Below are 16401 nucleotides of genomic sequence, written 5' to 3'. Positions count from 1 at the left end.
TCCGATTACCTAAAGGATGGACTGGTTTCCCACGCCCCGCCTGCTCATCTCGACGGTGCGATTGCTCTGATGGCCCGCATCGATTGTCGGGTCCAGGGGCGACGCCGTGAGAGAGGTCGCTAGAGCCGTCCAGTTCCATGCTCGCCCGGTGGGGTTGGCACCACCTCTGCATCCCAGCCACCACCTGCGATCAAACAAGATCCACCGGAGGCTATGGAGGTGGATTGTGCGTCCCTGTCAGTGGCAGAACGCCAGCGACCGGAAGACCTGTGCTCCCGGCCCACCTTCTTAGTTCCGGACATCCTGGACACGGCCTTAGCCCGGAGGATGGGGTTGAAGCTTTCCCCCCTTCTATCCCCGGTTCCTGCCCGAGCTCTAGACGGTCACCTGCTGGGCACAGTGACACACGTTGCTTAACCGGTAAAAATGAGGCTTTCCGGGAACCATCTTGAGAAGATCCAGTTCCACCTGATCCTCTCTACTAGCCAGCCTCTTGTCTTGGGTTATCCCTTGTTGGTTCTTGTTGGTTCAGTACTCCCTTCACTTCAACTGGCGGTTCTGCAGTGGGGCGCTGAATCCCACCAGACCTGCCAAGCACGGCCTCTGGTTCTGTCTGGTACGGGCCCACTCCTTCACCGCCGAATCTGTCCAAGCTGCCACCAGCTTCAGGAGGTCTTCAGTAAGGCAAAGACCGCCTGTCTGTCTCCACCCCTGGGCGCGAGCTCGTGCCACCCTGCTGACGCAGCCCGTACTCCGTTGGAGCCAATCGCCGGGGAGCCCCGCCCCTGTCTACCGGGGAGGCCAGAGGGCTTGGTTGTCCACCAAGGACCTTCCCCCCCGGGTGGAATCTCGCAAGTTGGCTCCCCGGTACCTAGGGCCATTCACCGTGTCCGTCTGTGGTTCGGCTTCACCTGCCTGGCACCATGAGGGTCCATCCGACGTCCACATCTCCCGCGTCAAGCGGGTCCGCTGGTGTATGTTGATGCCGGATGTGCCTCCGCCTCCAGTTCCTTGCCTGCTATGCGGAGGCTGTCTACCCCGCCTTCTCCGCTCCGCTTTCAAGTACAGTATACAGTTCTGTACTGTTCTGTATTATAAGAATGCTTGGGCTTTTAAAAATAATATGTTATATGGTTTTCGTGTCTGAGGAGAATTTAATTGTATAATTGTCAAGAAAAAAAAGCAAGGGTTTTACATTACTGGTTTGGGTCTAAATATGGTCTCCAACCAGCGCTGATCTCCGGTCAGTCACATAACACTTCTGCGCCACCACTACAATGCTACCTGCACACAAAAGCAAGGCAACTGGACCAATAGATCACACTGATGCCTTTTCAAACATTTTGATATCTCAAATTGTCAGGATAAATATCCACTCTGTGTTAAATCACCCACGGGCATTATCTGTTGTGTGTTTTCGCTTAACTGGGCCCTGGCGGCTCTACTGAACTGCTTCATTGCCCAGCAGCAGTCTGGTGAATTATTAACTTTTGTTCAATAGACATGATCCTTATTAGCAGCAACGGTTGAAATGCTATGTGTGTGTGACCAGATGTCGGCCCAATGGAAGATAGGCATTTAGTCATCACCGGGGCTCCCATAAATCAGTTCCCCGCACGTTTTTGACCAATCAGAGAAAGAGCAGCAAGTGTGGATGCTTCTACTTTGGATGGCACTGCTCACAGCTTTAACAAAGACAGCACTTGTATTCAATATACTGATACTAGAAAAGGGTTTTTTTCCACCAATGATGGCATCATCAGTCTCCATTTTCTCTCTCCAAAGGTGCAGATATTCTGCTTCCGCTCCCGATCTTTAGGATTGGATTCTAGATCTACTTAACATCCAGCGTGCCAGTGTTTGATGGCGAGGATCCAACTAGTCCGTGTGAAAGTGAGCTGGACGGTCCTTTTGGCGCTGGCCCACCTCTGCTACCTGCTTTTTGGTGCAATCATTTTCCAGATTTTGGAGCGAGAAGCCGAGAGCAACAACCGCAACCACTTCCAGCTGGAAAAGTTGCATTTTTTGGCCAATTACACCTGCCTGGATGGGCCGGCTTTGGAGAAATTTGTTCAGGTCTGTCCTGATTTTATTTTGTAAGCCAGTGAAAGAATCAACCCCTTATCGTTGCTGTAAAATTCGCCAAAAATCCCAATCCAAGACGTGCCAATTGTAAATTGAATGCTGTTCCTGAACGTCTTGGGGAATTTGGACGTTTTCGTCTCTTTTGAAAAGTAACACCCTGAAATTTTGTCCCAAACTGAAATAATCACTGCCAGTGCTACTAATATTTAGTCATGTGAGTTGGAACACAAAGAAATAGAAAGTTTTTATTTTCACACGATTTTTTTTAGCTGGGAAAGTATTGTGACAATAGCTTGAGGCCTTGCCTGATACCTTTTTAATCTTGATGACAATCTTAAAAACTAACCATTATGTTTTACACATTTTTCTAAGGGTAGGTCTAATCGTTTCCCAAAGTGGCCATTTGGAGACGACAAGTTTACAGCTCTTAAAACTCAATTATGTATTTACTTTGGCCAATTTTTTAAACATTTTGAAAGGGAAAAGGTAAATGTTTTAATTCTCTGTCCAGAAGTCAAATTAATCATTGTGCACACTAGTGCGTAATAATGGTAAGTAGAAATGAAACTGGGAAAGGCGTTGCGTATGTTTATTTTAGGGTCGCTTTTGAATACACAGTGAATTTCCGAGTATCGCTCTGTTCAGATTCCATTGCCTAATCAATGCGTCAATCATCATTTGAATTTGGCTAAAGATATTCGGACCTAAATAAGCCGATCTCCCTTTTATCAATACAGGCCCTTATAGGCTAATGTGGGCTGCGGACCCTAAATCTCCGCACTGTGGGGCTGCACGCTAACTACCTCGCAGCTGTGCCGGCATGTTAGGCTTATCTGATGTAAAATAAATACAAATATATTGAACTCAAAACTTGATGATTACGTTTTTTTTTATGTCTAGAAATTGCTTAATAATAAACACTGTCTATTTAAACCCGGGGTCTCAAACTTAATTAGGGGCCGCTGAAGCTAGGGTCTGGGTGAGATTGGGCCAAATGTGGTTTTCCACAAAAACTGGGCTGATGAAAACATTTTGCTGTTCAGAAAGGGAAAGTGTTTTCTATTTGTCCACTAGATGTCGCTGTAATGTGTAGTGCAACCAAAAATTAGTCCAAGGAAGACTACAAACCTCAGAGACTGAAAGTGACCAAAAAGCACACCTTTCCTTCCCACTTTTACCCAGCTTTTCTCAAAGAATGACAAAAAGGTGAGTAAAATTAATTGAAAATAGGGAGGAAGAGAGGCACAACAGGAAAACGGGAATAAAAAGAAAAGTAGGGGCAAAGTAAGCAAAAAAGAATAGTGAAGAACAAGAAAGAAAAAAAGAAAGAAAGAAAAGAAAGGAATTAAAGAGAAAAAACAAAATTTGGGGGAGGGGAAAAAGTATAATTTTCTTTTTGTTTCCTTTCGTTTTTAAATTTTTTTATTTTCCTTTCCTTTCCTTGAGTTTGTTTCCCTCCTTTTCAAAAGTAACAAGTTGCATTTCGTTCACTTTGAGTCTCCGTATTTTGTCTTACTACTTTGTGCTTTTAGCACTCGTTTTCGGTGGCAAGACAGTATACGGAGACATATCGTCGGCGGGAAAAAAATAAACACTGTCCCTTTAACTTTTAAATTCAGGCCAGGGCCTCCAACTATCATCCTGGGGGCCACGAGTTTAAGGCCCTGTTCAAATAATGAACTTTGAAAGACAGTACAGTAATCCCTCGGTTATCGCGGTTAATGGGGACCAAGACCACCCGCGAAAACTGAAATTCCATGAAGTAGCGGCGCCCCTTCAAAAATGCTTAAAAAAAACATATACAGTTATACAGTATACCCCCCTGTATACAGTACACCATATAGAATACGGGTAGAGAGAAAGAGAGAGAGAGATTCATGTTATAAAAAACAAAAAAAAAACTGTAAAATATGTTGTATGTACACAGAATAGGACTGCGGCGAAACCACTACGAACCATTCAGTATGATTGTATTAACCGCTCTCAACCACATGCAGCAATCACAGTTTATTTCGCTTGTGAACACTACCGGTTACATATTGAAAATAAAAACAGTGAAAATGTGATATTTGATGAGTGTTTGAAGCGTTTTGGGAAACAACAGTTAAAAAAATGGTCCGTGTTCATTTTAATAAAAGTGAAAGAGCTACCTTCTGACAATAACAACATACTTTAGCTGGCGGCATCGAACGGCTTTTACAACAAATAAGCGAAACCACACACAATTAGCCGTGTTTAGATAGTACAAACAACCGCTCGCTTTTGGTATAATAAAGTCAAACTTGAGATTAAATGTGACAGAAGAGAATATACTTAGGTCGCGTCGCCGAGTTCCTCCACGATAAACAGCCCCACATAAGAAGGAGGTGAGGTGGGAGGAGTTAAAGGAGGGGGGGAGGTGAGCGAAGCGGTAACTCACCATGACTAAGCATTGTGTCAGGGCCTCCCCCTCCCCTTCACAATAAGAGTGTCCACACCGTGTCCTCAGTTGACATAAGCTCGCGCTCAATGGCGTCAAGTCAATAAATGCTTTTATTGAGAAGGTAAGGTATATTTTTTTGACCCGCGAAGCTCTGAACCCGCAAAAGTGGAACCGCGAACTAGCGAGGTTCCACTGAAACACTATGTTCCTATCTTGTCCATTCACAGGTAATTTTAGACGCCTGGGAAAGAGGCGTGAATCCCTCAGGAAACTCAACGAACCCCAGTAATTGGGATTTCAGCAGTGCCTTCTTTTTTGCTGGCACGGTGGTCACAACAATAGGTGAGAGCACAACAGCCGGACAGTTTGAATGGGGGACTCGAGGGTCAAACTGATTCCTCTGACTTTTTCTTGAACAGGTTACGGCAACCTGTCCCCAAGCACAGTGTCCGGCCAAGTCTTTTGTGTTTTTTACGCACTGTGCGGCATCCCGCTCAATCTTGCCTTCCTCAAACAGTTGGGCAAGTGCCTCACTCTTCATCTAGGTCGTCTGGAAAGGGGCATGGTCTCAGTGGTGCCCCACCAGGTAACTAAATACAGTAAGACCTCGGTTATCGCGGTTAATGGGGACCAAAACCACCCGCGATAAGTGAAAATCCGCGAAGTAGTGGCGCGCCTTCCAAAAAAATTTTTTTTTTAATTATTCTTTTTTAGACCCGTTTAATGGGGAGCAAAACCACCCGCAAAAAGTGAAAATCTGCGAAGTAAGGTGCACTGGACTACAAGGTGCATGGAATTAAAAAAAAAAAAAAATATATATATATATATATATATGTATATATATATATATATATATATATATATATATATGTATATATATATATATATATATATATATATATATATATATATATATATATATATATATATATATATATATATATATATATATATATATCCAGCTACCTATCTTTCTGTGCGGAGTTTGCATGTTCTCCCCGTGGGTTTCCTCCGGGCACTCCGGTTTCCTCCCACATTCCAAAAACATGCATGTCAGGTTAATTAGCTGGTTAAAATTGTCCCTAGGTGTGAATGAGCGAGCGAATTGTCTGTCCCTGTGTGCCCTGCAACTGGCTGGCAACCAGTTCAGGGTGTCCCCTGCTCACTGCCCGGAGAGGGCTGGGATGGGCTCCAGCACCCCCACTACTCTACTGAGGATAATCGGTGCAGATAATTGATGGATGGATGGATATATCCAGTGAAGAAAATAATTATTTGAACACCCTGCTATTTAGCTATTTCTCCCACTTAGAAATCATGGAAGGGTCTGAAATCTTCATCTTGGGTGCATGTCCACTGTAAGAAAGATCCAGAAATAACAATGCATAATTTTTTTTTATGATTAATTTGTGTTATACAGCTGCAAACAAGTATTTGGACACCTAGAAAAGTGAATGTTAATATTTGGTACAGTAGCCTTTGTTTGCTATTACAGAGGACGAACCTTTCCTGTAGTTTTTCATCAGGTTTGCACACACAGCATGAGGGATCTTGGCCCACTTCTCCACACAGATCTTATCTAGATCAGTCAAGTTTCTGGGCTGTTGCTGAGAAACACGGAGTTTGAGCTTCCTCCAAAGATTATCGATTGGGTTCAGGTCTGGAGACTGGCTGGGCCATGCTAGAACCTTGAAATGCTTCTTACGGAGCCACTCCTTGGTTTTCATAGCTGTGTGCTTTGGGTTATTGTCGTGTTGGAATACCCGGCCATTTTCAACGCTCTGACTGAGGGAAGGAGGTTGTTCCCCAAAATCTCACAATACACGGCCGCAGTCATCCTCTCTTTAAAGCAGTGCATTCGTCCTGTTCCATGTGCAGAAAAAACACCCCCAAAGCATGATGCTACCACCACTATGCTTCGGAGTAGAGATGGTGTTCTTTTTCCTCCAAACACGCTGAGTAGAATTATGACCATAGGTTTCCATTTTGGCCTTATCTGACACAAAACGTTCTCCCCTTGACTCCTGTGTATCATCCAAATGGTCGTATTCAAACACAAGACGGGCCTTGACATGTGCTGGTTTAAGGGCCCGGTCACACAGCCTTTCACGGGCGCATCGAGGCTGAATCACGGCCAGAAATTTCTGCCCGTGAAGCAGACGCTGTTGAATGCTTTGAGATCGTGATACAGACGAGATACAGCCGTGCTTTACACGCGGCAAGAAATTCACACGCGGTTGGCCGCGCGAAAAAGTTTTGCACTGCTCAAAACTTTAGACCACGGGTAACCGCGGGCGGCACACGTGGTACACACGAGGAAATGACGCGGTACAGACGCGGAACGACGTGCTATGGCCGCGGCCAGGGCGTGGTTACACGCGGGTAGGACGCGTAATTTTAGCGGGTAATCGCGGGTGGAGCACGGTCATAGCATAGTTTGTTCTGCGCCTGTATCGCGGTGTTATCACGTGAATCAGCGTGTGTAACGCGTGTGACGGTCAAACGCCTTTCTCCGCGTATATACAGCGCGATTTGCCGAGCACACGTCAGTTGTGCTCGAGACGTCAAGGGGTGAACATGGATCCCCGTCACCGTAGTGACCTCGTCTTAATCCATTTTTATTTCTTGACATTTCTTTTAATTTCATAACAAGATGATAAAATAAAAATGAAAAACTATTACAATAATAACATATTGGCTTCTTCTTGGGTGCCATAGCTTGAAATCTTGATCTTCACGGGACTGTGTCTTGAGCGGTTATGATTTCTACAGCCCGGCTCGGCAGCTTTTATACCCGTGGTCCACACGCGGAAATGACGTGGAACTGACGCGATGAGGAAGCGGAGCAGTCGCCGGCGTCTGTTTTGCGGGCATACCACGGATGAACAGCGGGTTGGCCAATTTTGCGCATTTTCTACCGCGGGCACCCACGGGCAAAAAAATAATAATCGCAAAATTTTACCCGCGATACAGACGCAAAAGGCTGTGTGACCGGGCCCTAAGCAGGGGAACCTTTCATGCTATGCATTATTTCAAATCATGAGTGTATTACCTACAGTAACTTTGGAACTGGTGGTCCCAGCTCTTTTCAGGTCATTGACCTCATGTCATATAGTTCCAGGCTGATTCCTCACCTTTCTTGGAATCATTGAGACCCCATGAGATTATATTTCGGATGGGTCATGTTTACCTTTATCCATTTTCTAATGATTGCTCCAACAGTGGACCTTTTTTCACCAAGCTGCTTAGCAATAGCTCCGTAGCACTTTCCAGCCTTGTGCACAATTTTGTCTCTGGTGTCTTTGGACAGCTTTTTGGTCTTCGCCATGTTACAAGTTAACAACTAGCTAACAACCTCAAACAAGTGCATCTGATTCAGGATGACACATGGAGTGCAGGTGGTCTTCTAATGGGCGGACTAACAGATCTTTCAGGGTCAGTTTTCTAGATGATACACATGTGTTCAAATACTTATTTGAAGCTTTATCACACAAATAAATTGTTAAAAAATCATGCATTGCTATGTCTGGATTTTATTTTTAGTTTATCTCTCTCACAGAGGACATGCACCTACGATGGAAATTTCAGACCCCTCCATGATTTTTAAGTGGGAGAAATAGCAAAATACTAGGGTGTTCAAACCACATTTGGCCTGTGGGCTATGAGTTTGACACATGTGGTTGACTTGGTTGTGCCTCTATGTTGCCTGTGTGAAGGTGGAGGTGCTAGCTGTGAGCTCCTTCTTCATCACTGGCAGCCTGCTATTCTTGGTCATCCCGCCTCTGCTCTTCAGTTACGTGGAAGGATGGAGTTTTGGCAAGAGTTTCTACTTTGCTTTCATTACCCTTAGCACCATTGGCTTTGGAGATTATGTTGTAGGTAAGTGCAGAGTGCGCAACGAGCAGTGTGGGGTAATTAAAAGTAACTAGTTATAGTTACTCAGTACTTGTTTCAAAAAGTAATGAGTTAGTCCCGAATGACTCTGTAATAAAAGTAACTTGTTGCCAGTGAAAGAACCTATAATGGTACGTCTACTTATGATTTGAAAATCATTCCGGGTGTAGCTTCTTAACCTGAAACATTTGTAAGTAGACACGCCTTGGTAATGTAAATGCACAAATGTTCCAAACCCCGCAAAAGTATCTCATCTCATCTCATCAGCTGCACCGCTTATCCTCAGTAGGGACGCGGCGATGCTGGAGCCCATCCCAGCAATCATCGGGCAGTGGGCAGGGGACACCCTGGACTGGTTGCCAGCCAATCACAGGTCACACGGGGACAGACAACTCACTCGCTCAGTCACACCTAGGGACAATTTGAACCTGAAATGCATGTTTTTGGAATGTGGGAGGAATCCGGAGTGCCCGGAGGAAACCCACGCAAGCACGGGGAGAACATACAAACTCCGCACAGTAAGGCCGGGAGATGGATTTGAACCCACTCAGGAGGTTCCCACAACCTCAGAACTGTGCCGCACTCGCGCTTACCACTGCGCCGCCGTGCTGCCCCCCCGTAAAAGTATGACATTTTGAAAATAAATTATAAAAGAGCATCAGAACATGAAACAAATTCATATTAAAATTAGATTACCACACAATAAACATAAAACGAGTGGCATGTAATGTAAAAAAAACATATAGTAAAGGAAATAATTAAAATGTTAATTTATTTTTAAATGCGCTGCTTTCTTTACTGGCCATCAGCAGTGTATTTTGCCTGGCGTTTCTTGAAAAACAAATCCAATGAAGTTATTTTTGTCCGGCTTTGGATTATCCGTCGGAATTGCACAAGGCAGACGTCATCATGTTGAGCAATAGCCCGATTTGTCAACACTCTTCTCCGGGTGATTCCTTTCCACAAATTCTGAGACTTCATGGATTTTTGCCAAAATGTCTTTAATTGGGACAAATGGAATAATGACTAAGTCCTCTTCCTTGTCTTCTCCGAACTCTTCCTGCATTCAAACAAGCTGCTAGTTGAGGGTCTGCATCTATTTCTCATACTTGGGACTCTAACGTACTTGTCCTCATGCTTGGTTGTGCCTCCCACTTCTCTTTTTACTTTGGTGAGATTCCGTTTATGTTGTTCTCTGAAGCGAGTAGTACACACCGTTGTGGGAGAACTTAACTATTTTGGCAAGATCACGCATGGAACAGCCTTCATTTCTTAGAGCAAGAATAAACTGTCGAGTTTCACATGAAGTTATGTTTTTCTGACCATTCTGAAAGTTAGTCACACCCACAAATGTGATACCCTTGGCACTCGTCTAGCTCAAAGTAAGATCAGTTTTATAGCTACTCTAATTAGCTAAACTGTTTGACTGCATATCCTCAAGATAGTCAATCATAAAATAATAAAACTGACATCATTCATTTAAATGCTTATTATCCAAGTCATGATAAACCTCACTTGTGCATGTTTGTTTCAAGGACGTTGACAAGATAGCTACTTTATAAACACTAACAAAAGCTGTAAAGTATGTAAACAAAATTGAGGACAAGGTTAAAGAACCTTGTTTTCTTTCGGAGTGAGATTGGAATGTGACACGGGATGTGGGTGCAGGGCCTTTGGAAGTCTTTGTGCTGAGCGTGAACTGGGCTCCCAAAAAGATAAAATGCTTAACCTGTAAATACAGAATGCTTATCAGAGCAACAAAGGTGTGAGTAAACCCGAGAAGTCATTAAGGTTTCGCACCAAACAGACGACACTGGAGAATACACTTGATTAGGCAGTTGTCATCTGAGCTGCAAATAGCGATGGAAGGGGGGCTGGGTGGGCGCTCACCTGGTCTGGTCAGGCTCTCGTGGTTCACTCTTGGTGCACGTCCAATCCTACTTTTAATTTTAACATTTTCTCAAGAAAATTCGTGTTTGTCACAAGTTTTCACATTATCTTCTTGTTAGAGAGTGACGAAGAGAATGATGTAAAAGATAATTTCTTGGAACATTAAAAACACCATAAATATCACGATCCAATGGTGTGGTCGATTTTTAATTCATTTAAAGGGGGCGGATAAGCCTTTGTCTTCAACCTGTCATTAATTTTTTTCCTTTTAGGGCGGGGGTAGGGAACATATATATATGGCTCTTTTCATGAGAACGTATGGCTCCGAAATAAAATGTAACTATTGCACATCTCTCTGTGGCGTTCCAAAGTCAAGTGATTTCATCCCGATTTTGGTCCATATAAAGCCGAAGCAACTTAATGCAGAAGTTTGATAAGAAACCATTTAAACTGATAAGTAAAAACGCTGGCAAACGACTTTGATTGGGTGAGCAGTACAGGTAGGCGGATCCCTGCACACAGCGCAAGGCACTTCCTTCTTTCTCTTTCGCTCAGTGCAGTCTACACCGAAAGTGAATATCACGATATTCTTATCGTTTGCGACATTTTTGTGACATTTGTACAAAAGAACTTTGCATGCACATTGTTTTGAAACCATTATTAAGGACAAATTTCATGGGAAAAAATTGCCTCAACACTCTTAACTGAAGGTGGAAGACAAATTGTAAATGGCATATTTACATTAAAATGGGACACAGGATTTGGCATTATTATCATTTCATACATTTGATTAAATCATCAAATGACATACAGTGAAAAGAAATATGCTGAAGAATTAGCTTTTGTCTAGAGAGCGTGTTTGGCAGTTTTTTTTAAATTTTGTCTGAAAATATGTGATGTTGCTCTCTCAATTTATTTTCAAAACATTTTTTGCTTTTATGGCTCTTTGGGTCAAAAAGGTTCCTGACCCCTGTTTTAGGGGGATCTGTCCGTTTTGTGATATGATGTTTGTTACAACACGACTGAAAAGAAAATAAGAAAATACAATAAATACAAATACACCCCAAGAATAGTGTATGATATGAGTTATGTTATGTATGAGATGTTTATTTTGAAGTGAGTAAACAGACTTGTCCCTTGGCAGGAACCGACCCAGGCAAGGAGTACATCTCTCTATACCGCAGCTTGGCCGGGATTTGGATCATCTTCGCTTTGGCCTGGCTTGCTTTAATTCTCAGCTTGGGATCGCGAATAATGGTGCACGTCATCGGCTTAAAAAAGCAAGAAGAGGAAGAAAACGTGTCGGACAATAAAATGGAGGACACTCCCAAGATATGACGACATTTCTTGATTTTATGCTAAGTTGGAATGTTGGTGTGGTAAAATGGATTTTAGGGTACTATATTTTCCGGACCATGAATTACTTTTGTCTGTTCGGACGCAAAACCATTTGAATTTGAGGGCGGCATTAGCTCAGGAGGCAGAGCGCCTGCTTGGGATCAAGAGATCGCAGGTTCGAATCCCGGCTCCTCCGTGTTATATGTCGGAGAGTCCTTGGGCAAGACACTGAATTCCTAATGCCCCCAATAAGCAGGTTGGCGCCTTGCATCACCGCTATTGGTAAATGCAGACCATTTACCATTTGAGGCCAAATGCTTGACAAAAAAATTCACGGGACCAGACTCATTGATTTAAGAGAACGAGCAAAAGAAAGAGAGGCGAAAAAGAGAGAGAAGGAATGACAGAGATAAAGAGAGAGAGAGAACAAGGGATACATAGTAAGAGGGAGAGACAAAAGTTAAGTGAGACAAAAAAGGGAAAAAGAGTGACAGAAATAAATAGAGCACAGTAGAGAGAGAGAGAGCAAGCCCAATAGGAATAGAAAGGGGGGGAAAAGGAGAGAGAGAAAAAAAAGAAAGACAAATAGGGAGTGAGAAAAAAGAGAAATAGCTGGAGAAAGAGGGAAAGATGGAGAAATAGAGAAGTTGAGAGAGGAAAAAAAAGGAAAAAGAGTAGGAGAAATAGAGAAAGCACAATAGAGTGTACAATACATGGACAATACTTCTTCATTTTTTCTTTTTTCTAATATAATTTTTTTGGACCGACAAAAACACAACAACATAACAGAAAATCGTACATGATTTTGGTTTTCTCCCGTTGCAAAGAAAAAACAGATAGTAAACATTTCTTAATCATACAATTATACTATATTCTCAATATTCCTAAAGAAACAGCCCTCCCCAACATATAAGCCCCTGAAACAACAAAACACAAAACAAAAACAAACAAAAAACAACAACAACAAGAAACAAACAAATAAAAAAAATTATGAAATACTAAAAAATACTAAATATATATTTTGTTTCTTCTTCTTTTCATATCTATTTTCTTCTTCTTCATTTGTTTGTATTTTTTCATTTTTTTAGACTGCCCTTAGCATGAAATCCCTTTATTGGGTGGGCAGAGCATGTCTGTGTCGGTGGACGGGCAATTCCCTCAGGTCCCTTTCCTCACATGGTTGGTCTGTGCCTTGTCATAACCACATTTTTTTTCCATCAATTGTGTGTGTCTGTCTGATGTGTTCTGGGTTGTTGTGTGGGGAGGGGAGAAGGTATTTCATTGACTTTTTGTCCGCAGAATGCTTTCATACAGCACTTTGAGTGGCAATTTGTTGTCTGAAAGGTGCTTTACAAATACATTTGATTTGATTAGAACAGGGGTCAGCAACCTATGACACGCGTGCCACTGCTGGCACGTGAGCACACGGCAAAAAGCGTATTTTTACCTGAAATTTAGACATTTCCAATTGCGCGGTGTTATTTAGAGTACGTTAGGCTTTATGTGGGGTTTGTGTCAGTGTGTGTTTGTGTCGGAGTTTTTATAGATATAAACTCATTGCTGGCAAAAATATTCAAGTAGAGGCATTTAAAAAGTTCTACTTCATTCGGGTAGGCAGACGTATTTTGTTTTTCCTCCAAGCATGCCATGTGTTCGTATGCAATCCACAACAATCTGCTCAAAAAAAACAACCAATTCCCGGTTTCGGCAGCAAAATGTCAGAGTTTATAAAGATATAAACTCATTGCTGGCAAAAATATTCAAGTAGAGGCATTTAAAAAGTTTAAATCTACTGCGCAAATGTAGGAGCCCGGCACGGCAGCCATCTTCCTTGGTCAGCAGACGTATTTATTGAAAGGTCACGCATGCGCAGTGACTACAATGAAGACGCGCATGCGTATTACATTTCATACAACGGAAAAACATTGAAAACGTATTAAAAACAATGGAATTAGACTGAAAATATGGATCTTTGAAACGTGACTATGTGTGTGTGTGTGTGATGATTACTTGCGTATTTAAACTAGAGAAAACGGTTAAACAAGTTGATTTCATAGTATAGGAATCTGAGAAATACAGAACTATTTTTGTATAAAAATGCCTTTATCTCAAATTAATCTATTCCAATTCACTCAATCAGATTTTTCCTAGTTTTCCCAGTCCTTAATTTTCCAATTTTGAACTGTAAACAGGAATATTTAAGCATTTTCTGTATTATTCTATCTTTTTCTTGATTTAACACATCTAAAATCACTCACTCATATTTTCCCTAAACTTCTCACTCTTTAATTTATCGATTTTCAATTAATGGAAAAAAAAAATGGACCGGAAAAAAAAATCTCCAGGGCCGTCTGTGGCCTGCGCTCCCTATGTTGCGCACCGTCCGTGTTGAACACCAATTTCTCAAAAAGCCAATTTTTTCGACTGCTTACGATATGTTCTATCAATTCCTCTTAAAACATCACTTTTTTAATCTTCGCCATTTTTAAAAGTGATTTGCGCCTCTTTGGAGTACATTGTTTGAGTCGTTTTTTCCAACGTAAATGACATTACATATAAGACATTGGAAGAAAAAGTTTATGGGAAAGTTTGAAAAAACAATTCATAAGGCAATAATTAAGACATACACAGGGCCCAGACAAACGATTTTCTAATTAAATTTGTTTTAAATTTAAACGTGCACATTTTTTTTTTTTTCGGAAGGCATGCGGTTTATTTTGATCGGTTTATTTTTACACAATTTCCACAGGGGACACCGCCGCCCATTGAATTTAACTGTTTTTCAGAGGGCTCCGTCACCCTTAGGTAGAACTTCTCATCTCATCTCATTAGCTGTACCGCTTATCCTTATTAGGGTCGCGGGGGGGCTGGAGCCCATCCCAGCCATCTCCGGGCAGTGGGCAGGCGACACCCTGAACTGGGTGCCAGCCAATCGCAGGGCACACGTGGACAGACAACTCACTCGCTCAGTCACAACTAGGGACAATTTGGACTGGCCAATTCACCTGAAATGCATGTCTTTGGAATGTGGGAGGAAAACGGAGTGCCCGGAGGAAACCCACGCAAGCACGGGGAGAACATACAAACTCCGCACAGTAAGGCCGGTAGCTGGATTTGAACCCAGGCAGGAGGTTCCCACGACCTCAGAACTGTGCCGCACACGCGCTAACCACTGCACCGCCGTGCTGCCCCTATGTAGAACTTAACTACCGTATTTTCCGCACTATAAGGCGCACCTAAAAGTATTATTTTTTTTCAAAAGCTGACCATGCGCCTTATAACAGAGTGCGCCTTATATATGGCTCAATATTAAATTCGCAAGGTCTCGCAACTTACTCAACAGCCGCCGACTCGATTTTACCCCGAACGTGGAGTAGTCCGCGGTGTATGCTAGGGATTTATATACCGGCGTTTCATTGGCTAACCAATGTGTCAATCATCATTTGAATCGATCACTATTGGCTGAAGTTATTCGGAGCCTCAGATTGGCTAGAGGGCCAAAACAAACCTTGCAATTGGCCGAAAAAGATGTGTCAATCATCCGTTAAATCGATCGCTATTGGCTGAAGTTATTCGGAGCCTCGGATTGGCTAGATGGCCAAAACAAACCCTGCAATCGGCCGAGTTTAGCAATGGCGTAGCAAGCTTGCTAAAGTACGCCATAAAGAAACATGTTTCATTAGTCTGTATTTGTAAATATTCTACTCTCCTGGATTTACTTCACTCACGGTTGTAAGAAGACCATGATTGCGGATCATTATTGAACGTGAGAACTTAGGTGAGTTATGCGGCTTTATATTTTCCCGGTATCTTGATGTTGCTGTGATGAGTTGGTTAATTAAACTCAATTCCAAGTGTTTATTGTCATATGCACAGTAAAGTTGTGAGCGAAAAAGAAAATAGAAACATAGAAATGTTTGGCATTTCTTGAATCCCAAGACTTCAACCTTCCGAATGATATTTGAAATGACGCATTTAAGTGACATCGTACGGACACCGCATCCGCACGTGTCTACAACACGTATTTGCTTCTTTGCAAGCTTTGGGAATATTAAGGGGGTAATCAGTTTGACTGAATCATCTGACTGTTTTGTCGACGTTCCCATTGTAGCGCCTTATAATCCGGTGCGCCTTATCTATGGAAGATATAGGACCAAAAACTATTTTTTGGGGGTGCGCCCTATAACCCGGTGCGCCCTATAGTGCGGAAAATACGGTAATTCTTTTTAATTAGGCGTCTCTACCCACCCCGCGGTCCTTAACTGTTCAGAAATGTGTATTTTTTTGGGCCGGTGAGCTGACTCTCTCTTCGTGTACTTACAAAACGTTTAATTTACCCGACCCAGACACCCGATCCCAATTAAACTACTAGCATAGTTTGAAAATTAAAGTACCTCTAATTCTTTTATTCGTACTTTCTTAGGTGAACGGATAATATTAACCTATAGGATTTGTACAGGGCCTTTCCGCCCTTTTGCGCGCACCGTCTCGCTCACTAGTGCCCCCCTATCGTCGGTTTATTTTATTATAAAATGGCTTCTTCTTAAAATTATTCTAATTTTATATTTAAAAAATGCACTTTACCTGAATACGTTTGCCAGCATGGTTCAAATAGAGGTTGTCTGAGCTGATTTCAACAAAATCTTTCGCTGTTAGCCTGATGTTGCTATCGCTGCCATTTTGTTTTTCTTCCAAGCATGCTATGTGTTTGTATGCAATCCACGACAATCTGCTAAAAAAAAACAACCAATTCCCGGTTTCGGCAGCAAAAT

The 16401-nt window shown here is 42.5% G+C and overlaps 1 protein-coding gene across 1 annotated transcript; it reads left to right on the top strand.

Moving 5' to 3' along the window:
* The first annotated feature begins 1863 nt into the window (after positions 1-1863).
* On the top strand, positions 1864-11695 carry LOC148351331 (potassium channel, subfamily K, member 16-like). Its single transcript, XM_088354867.1, has 5 exons — positions 1864-2076; positions 4735-4849; positions 4927-5117; positions 8224-8386; positions 11436-11695. The coding sequence occupies exons 1-5, from the start codon at positions 1864-1866 to the stop codon at positions 11627-11629; spliced, it is 876 nt and encodes a 291-aa protein (XP_088210993.1). The 3' UTR covers positions 11630-11695.
* The last annotated feature ends 4706 nt before the right edge of the window (positions 11696-16401 follow it).

The sequence above is a fragment of the Urocampus carinirostris genome, chromosome 15 (genome assembly GCF_059441175.1).
Source record: "Urocampus carinirostris isolate Australia breed hairy pipefish chromosome 15, RoL_Ucar_1.0, whole genome shotgun sequence".
Taxonomy (NCBI): Eukaryota; Metazoa; Chordata; class Actinopteri; order Syngnathiformes; family Syngnathidae; genus Urocampus; species Urocampus carinirostris.
This window is presented reverse-complemented; position numbering and strand designations above follow the sequence as displayed.

What these genes read in the sequence shown, in the direction of transcription:
- LOC148351331 (XM_088354867.1), top strand. Translation starts at nt 1,864, where the DNA reads ATGGCGAGGATCCAACTAGTCCGTGTGAAAGTGAGCTGGACGGTCCTT. An exon ending in CTTTGGAGAAATTTGTTCAG is followed by an intron (nt 2,077 to 4,734) that starts GTCTGTCCTGAT and finishes GTCCATTCACAG; the next exon opens with GTAATTTTAGACGCCTGGGA. An exon ending in CTTTGGAGATTATGTTGTAG is followed by an intron (nt 8,387 to 11,435) that starts GTAAGTGCAGAG and finishes GTCCCTTGGCAG; the next exon opens with GAACCGACCCAGGCAAGGAG.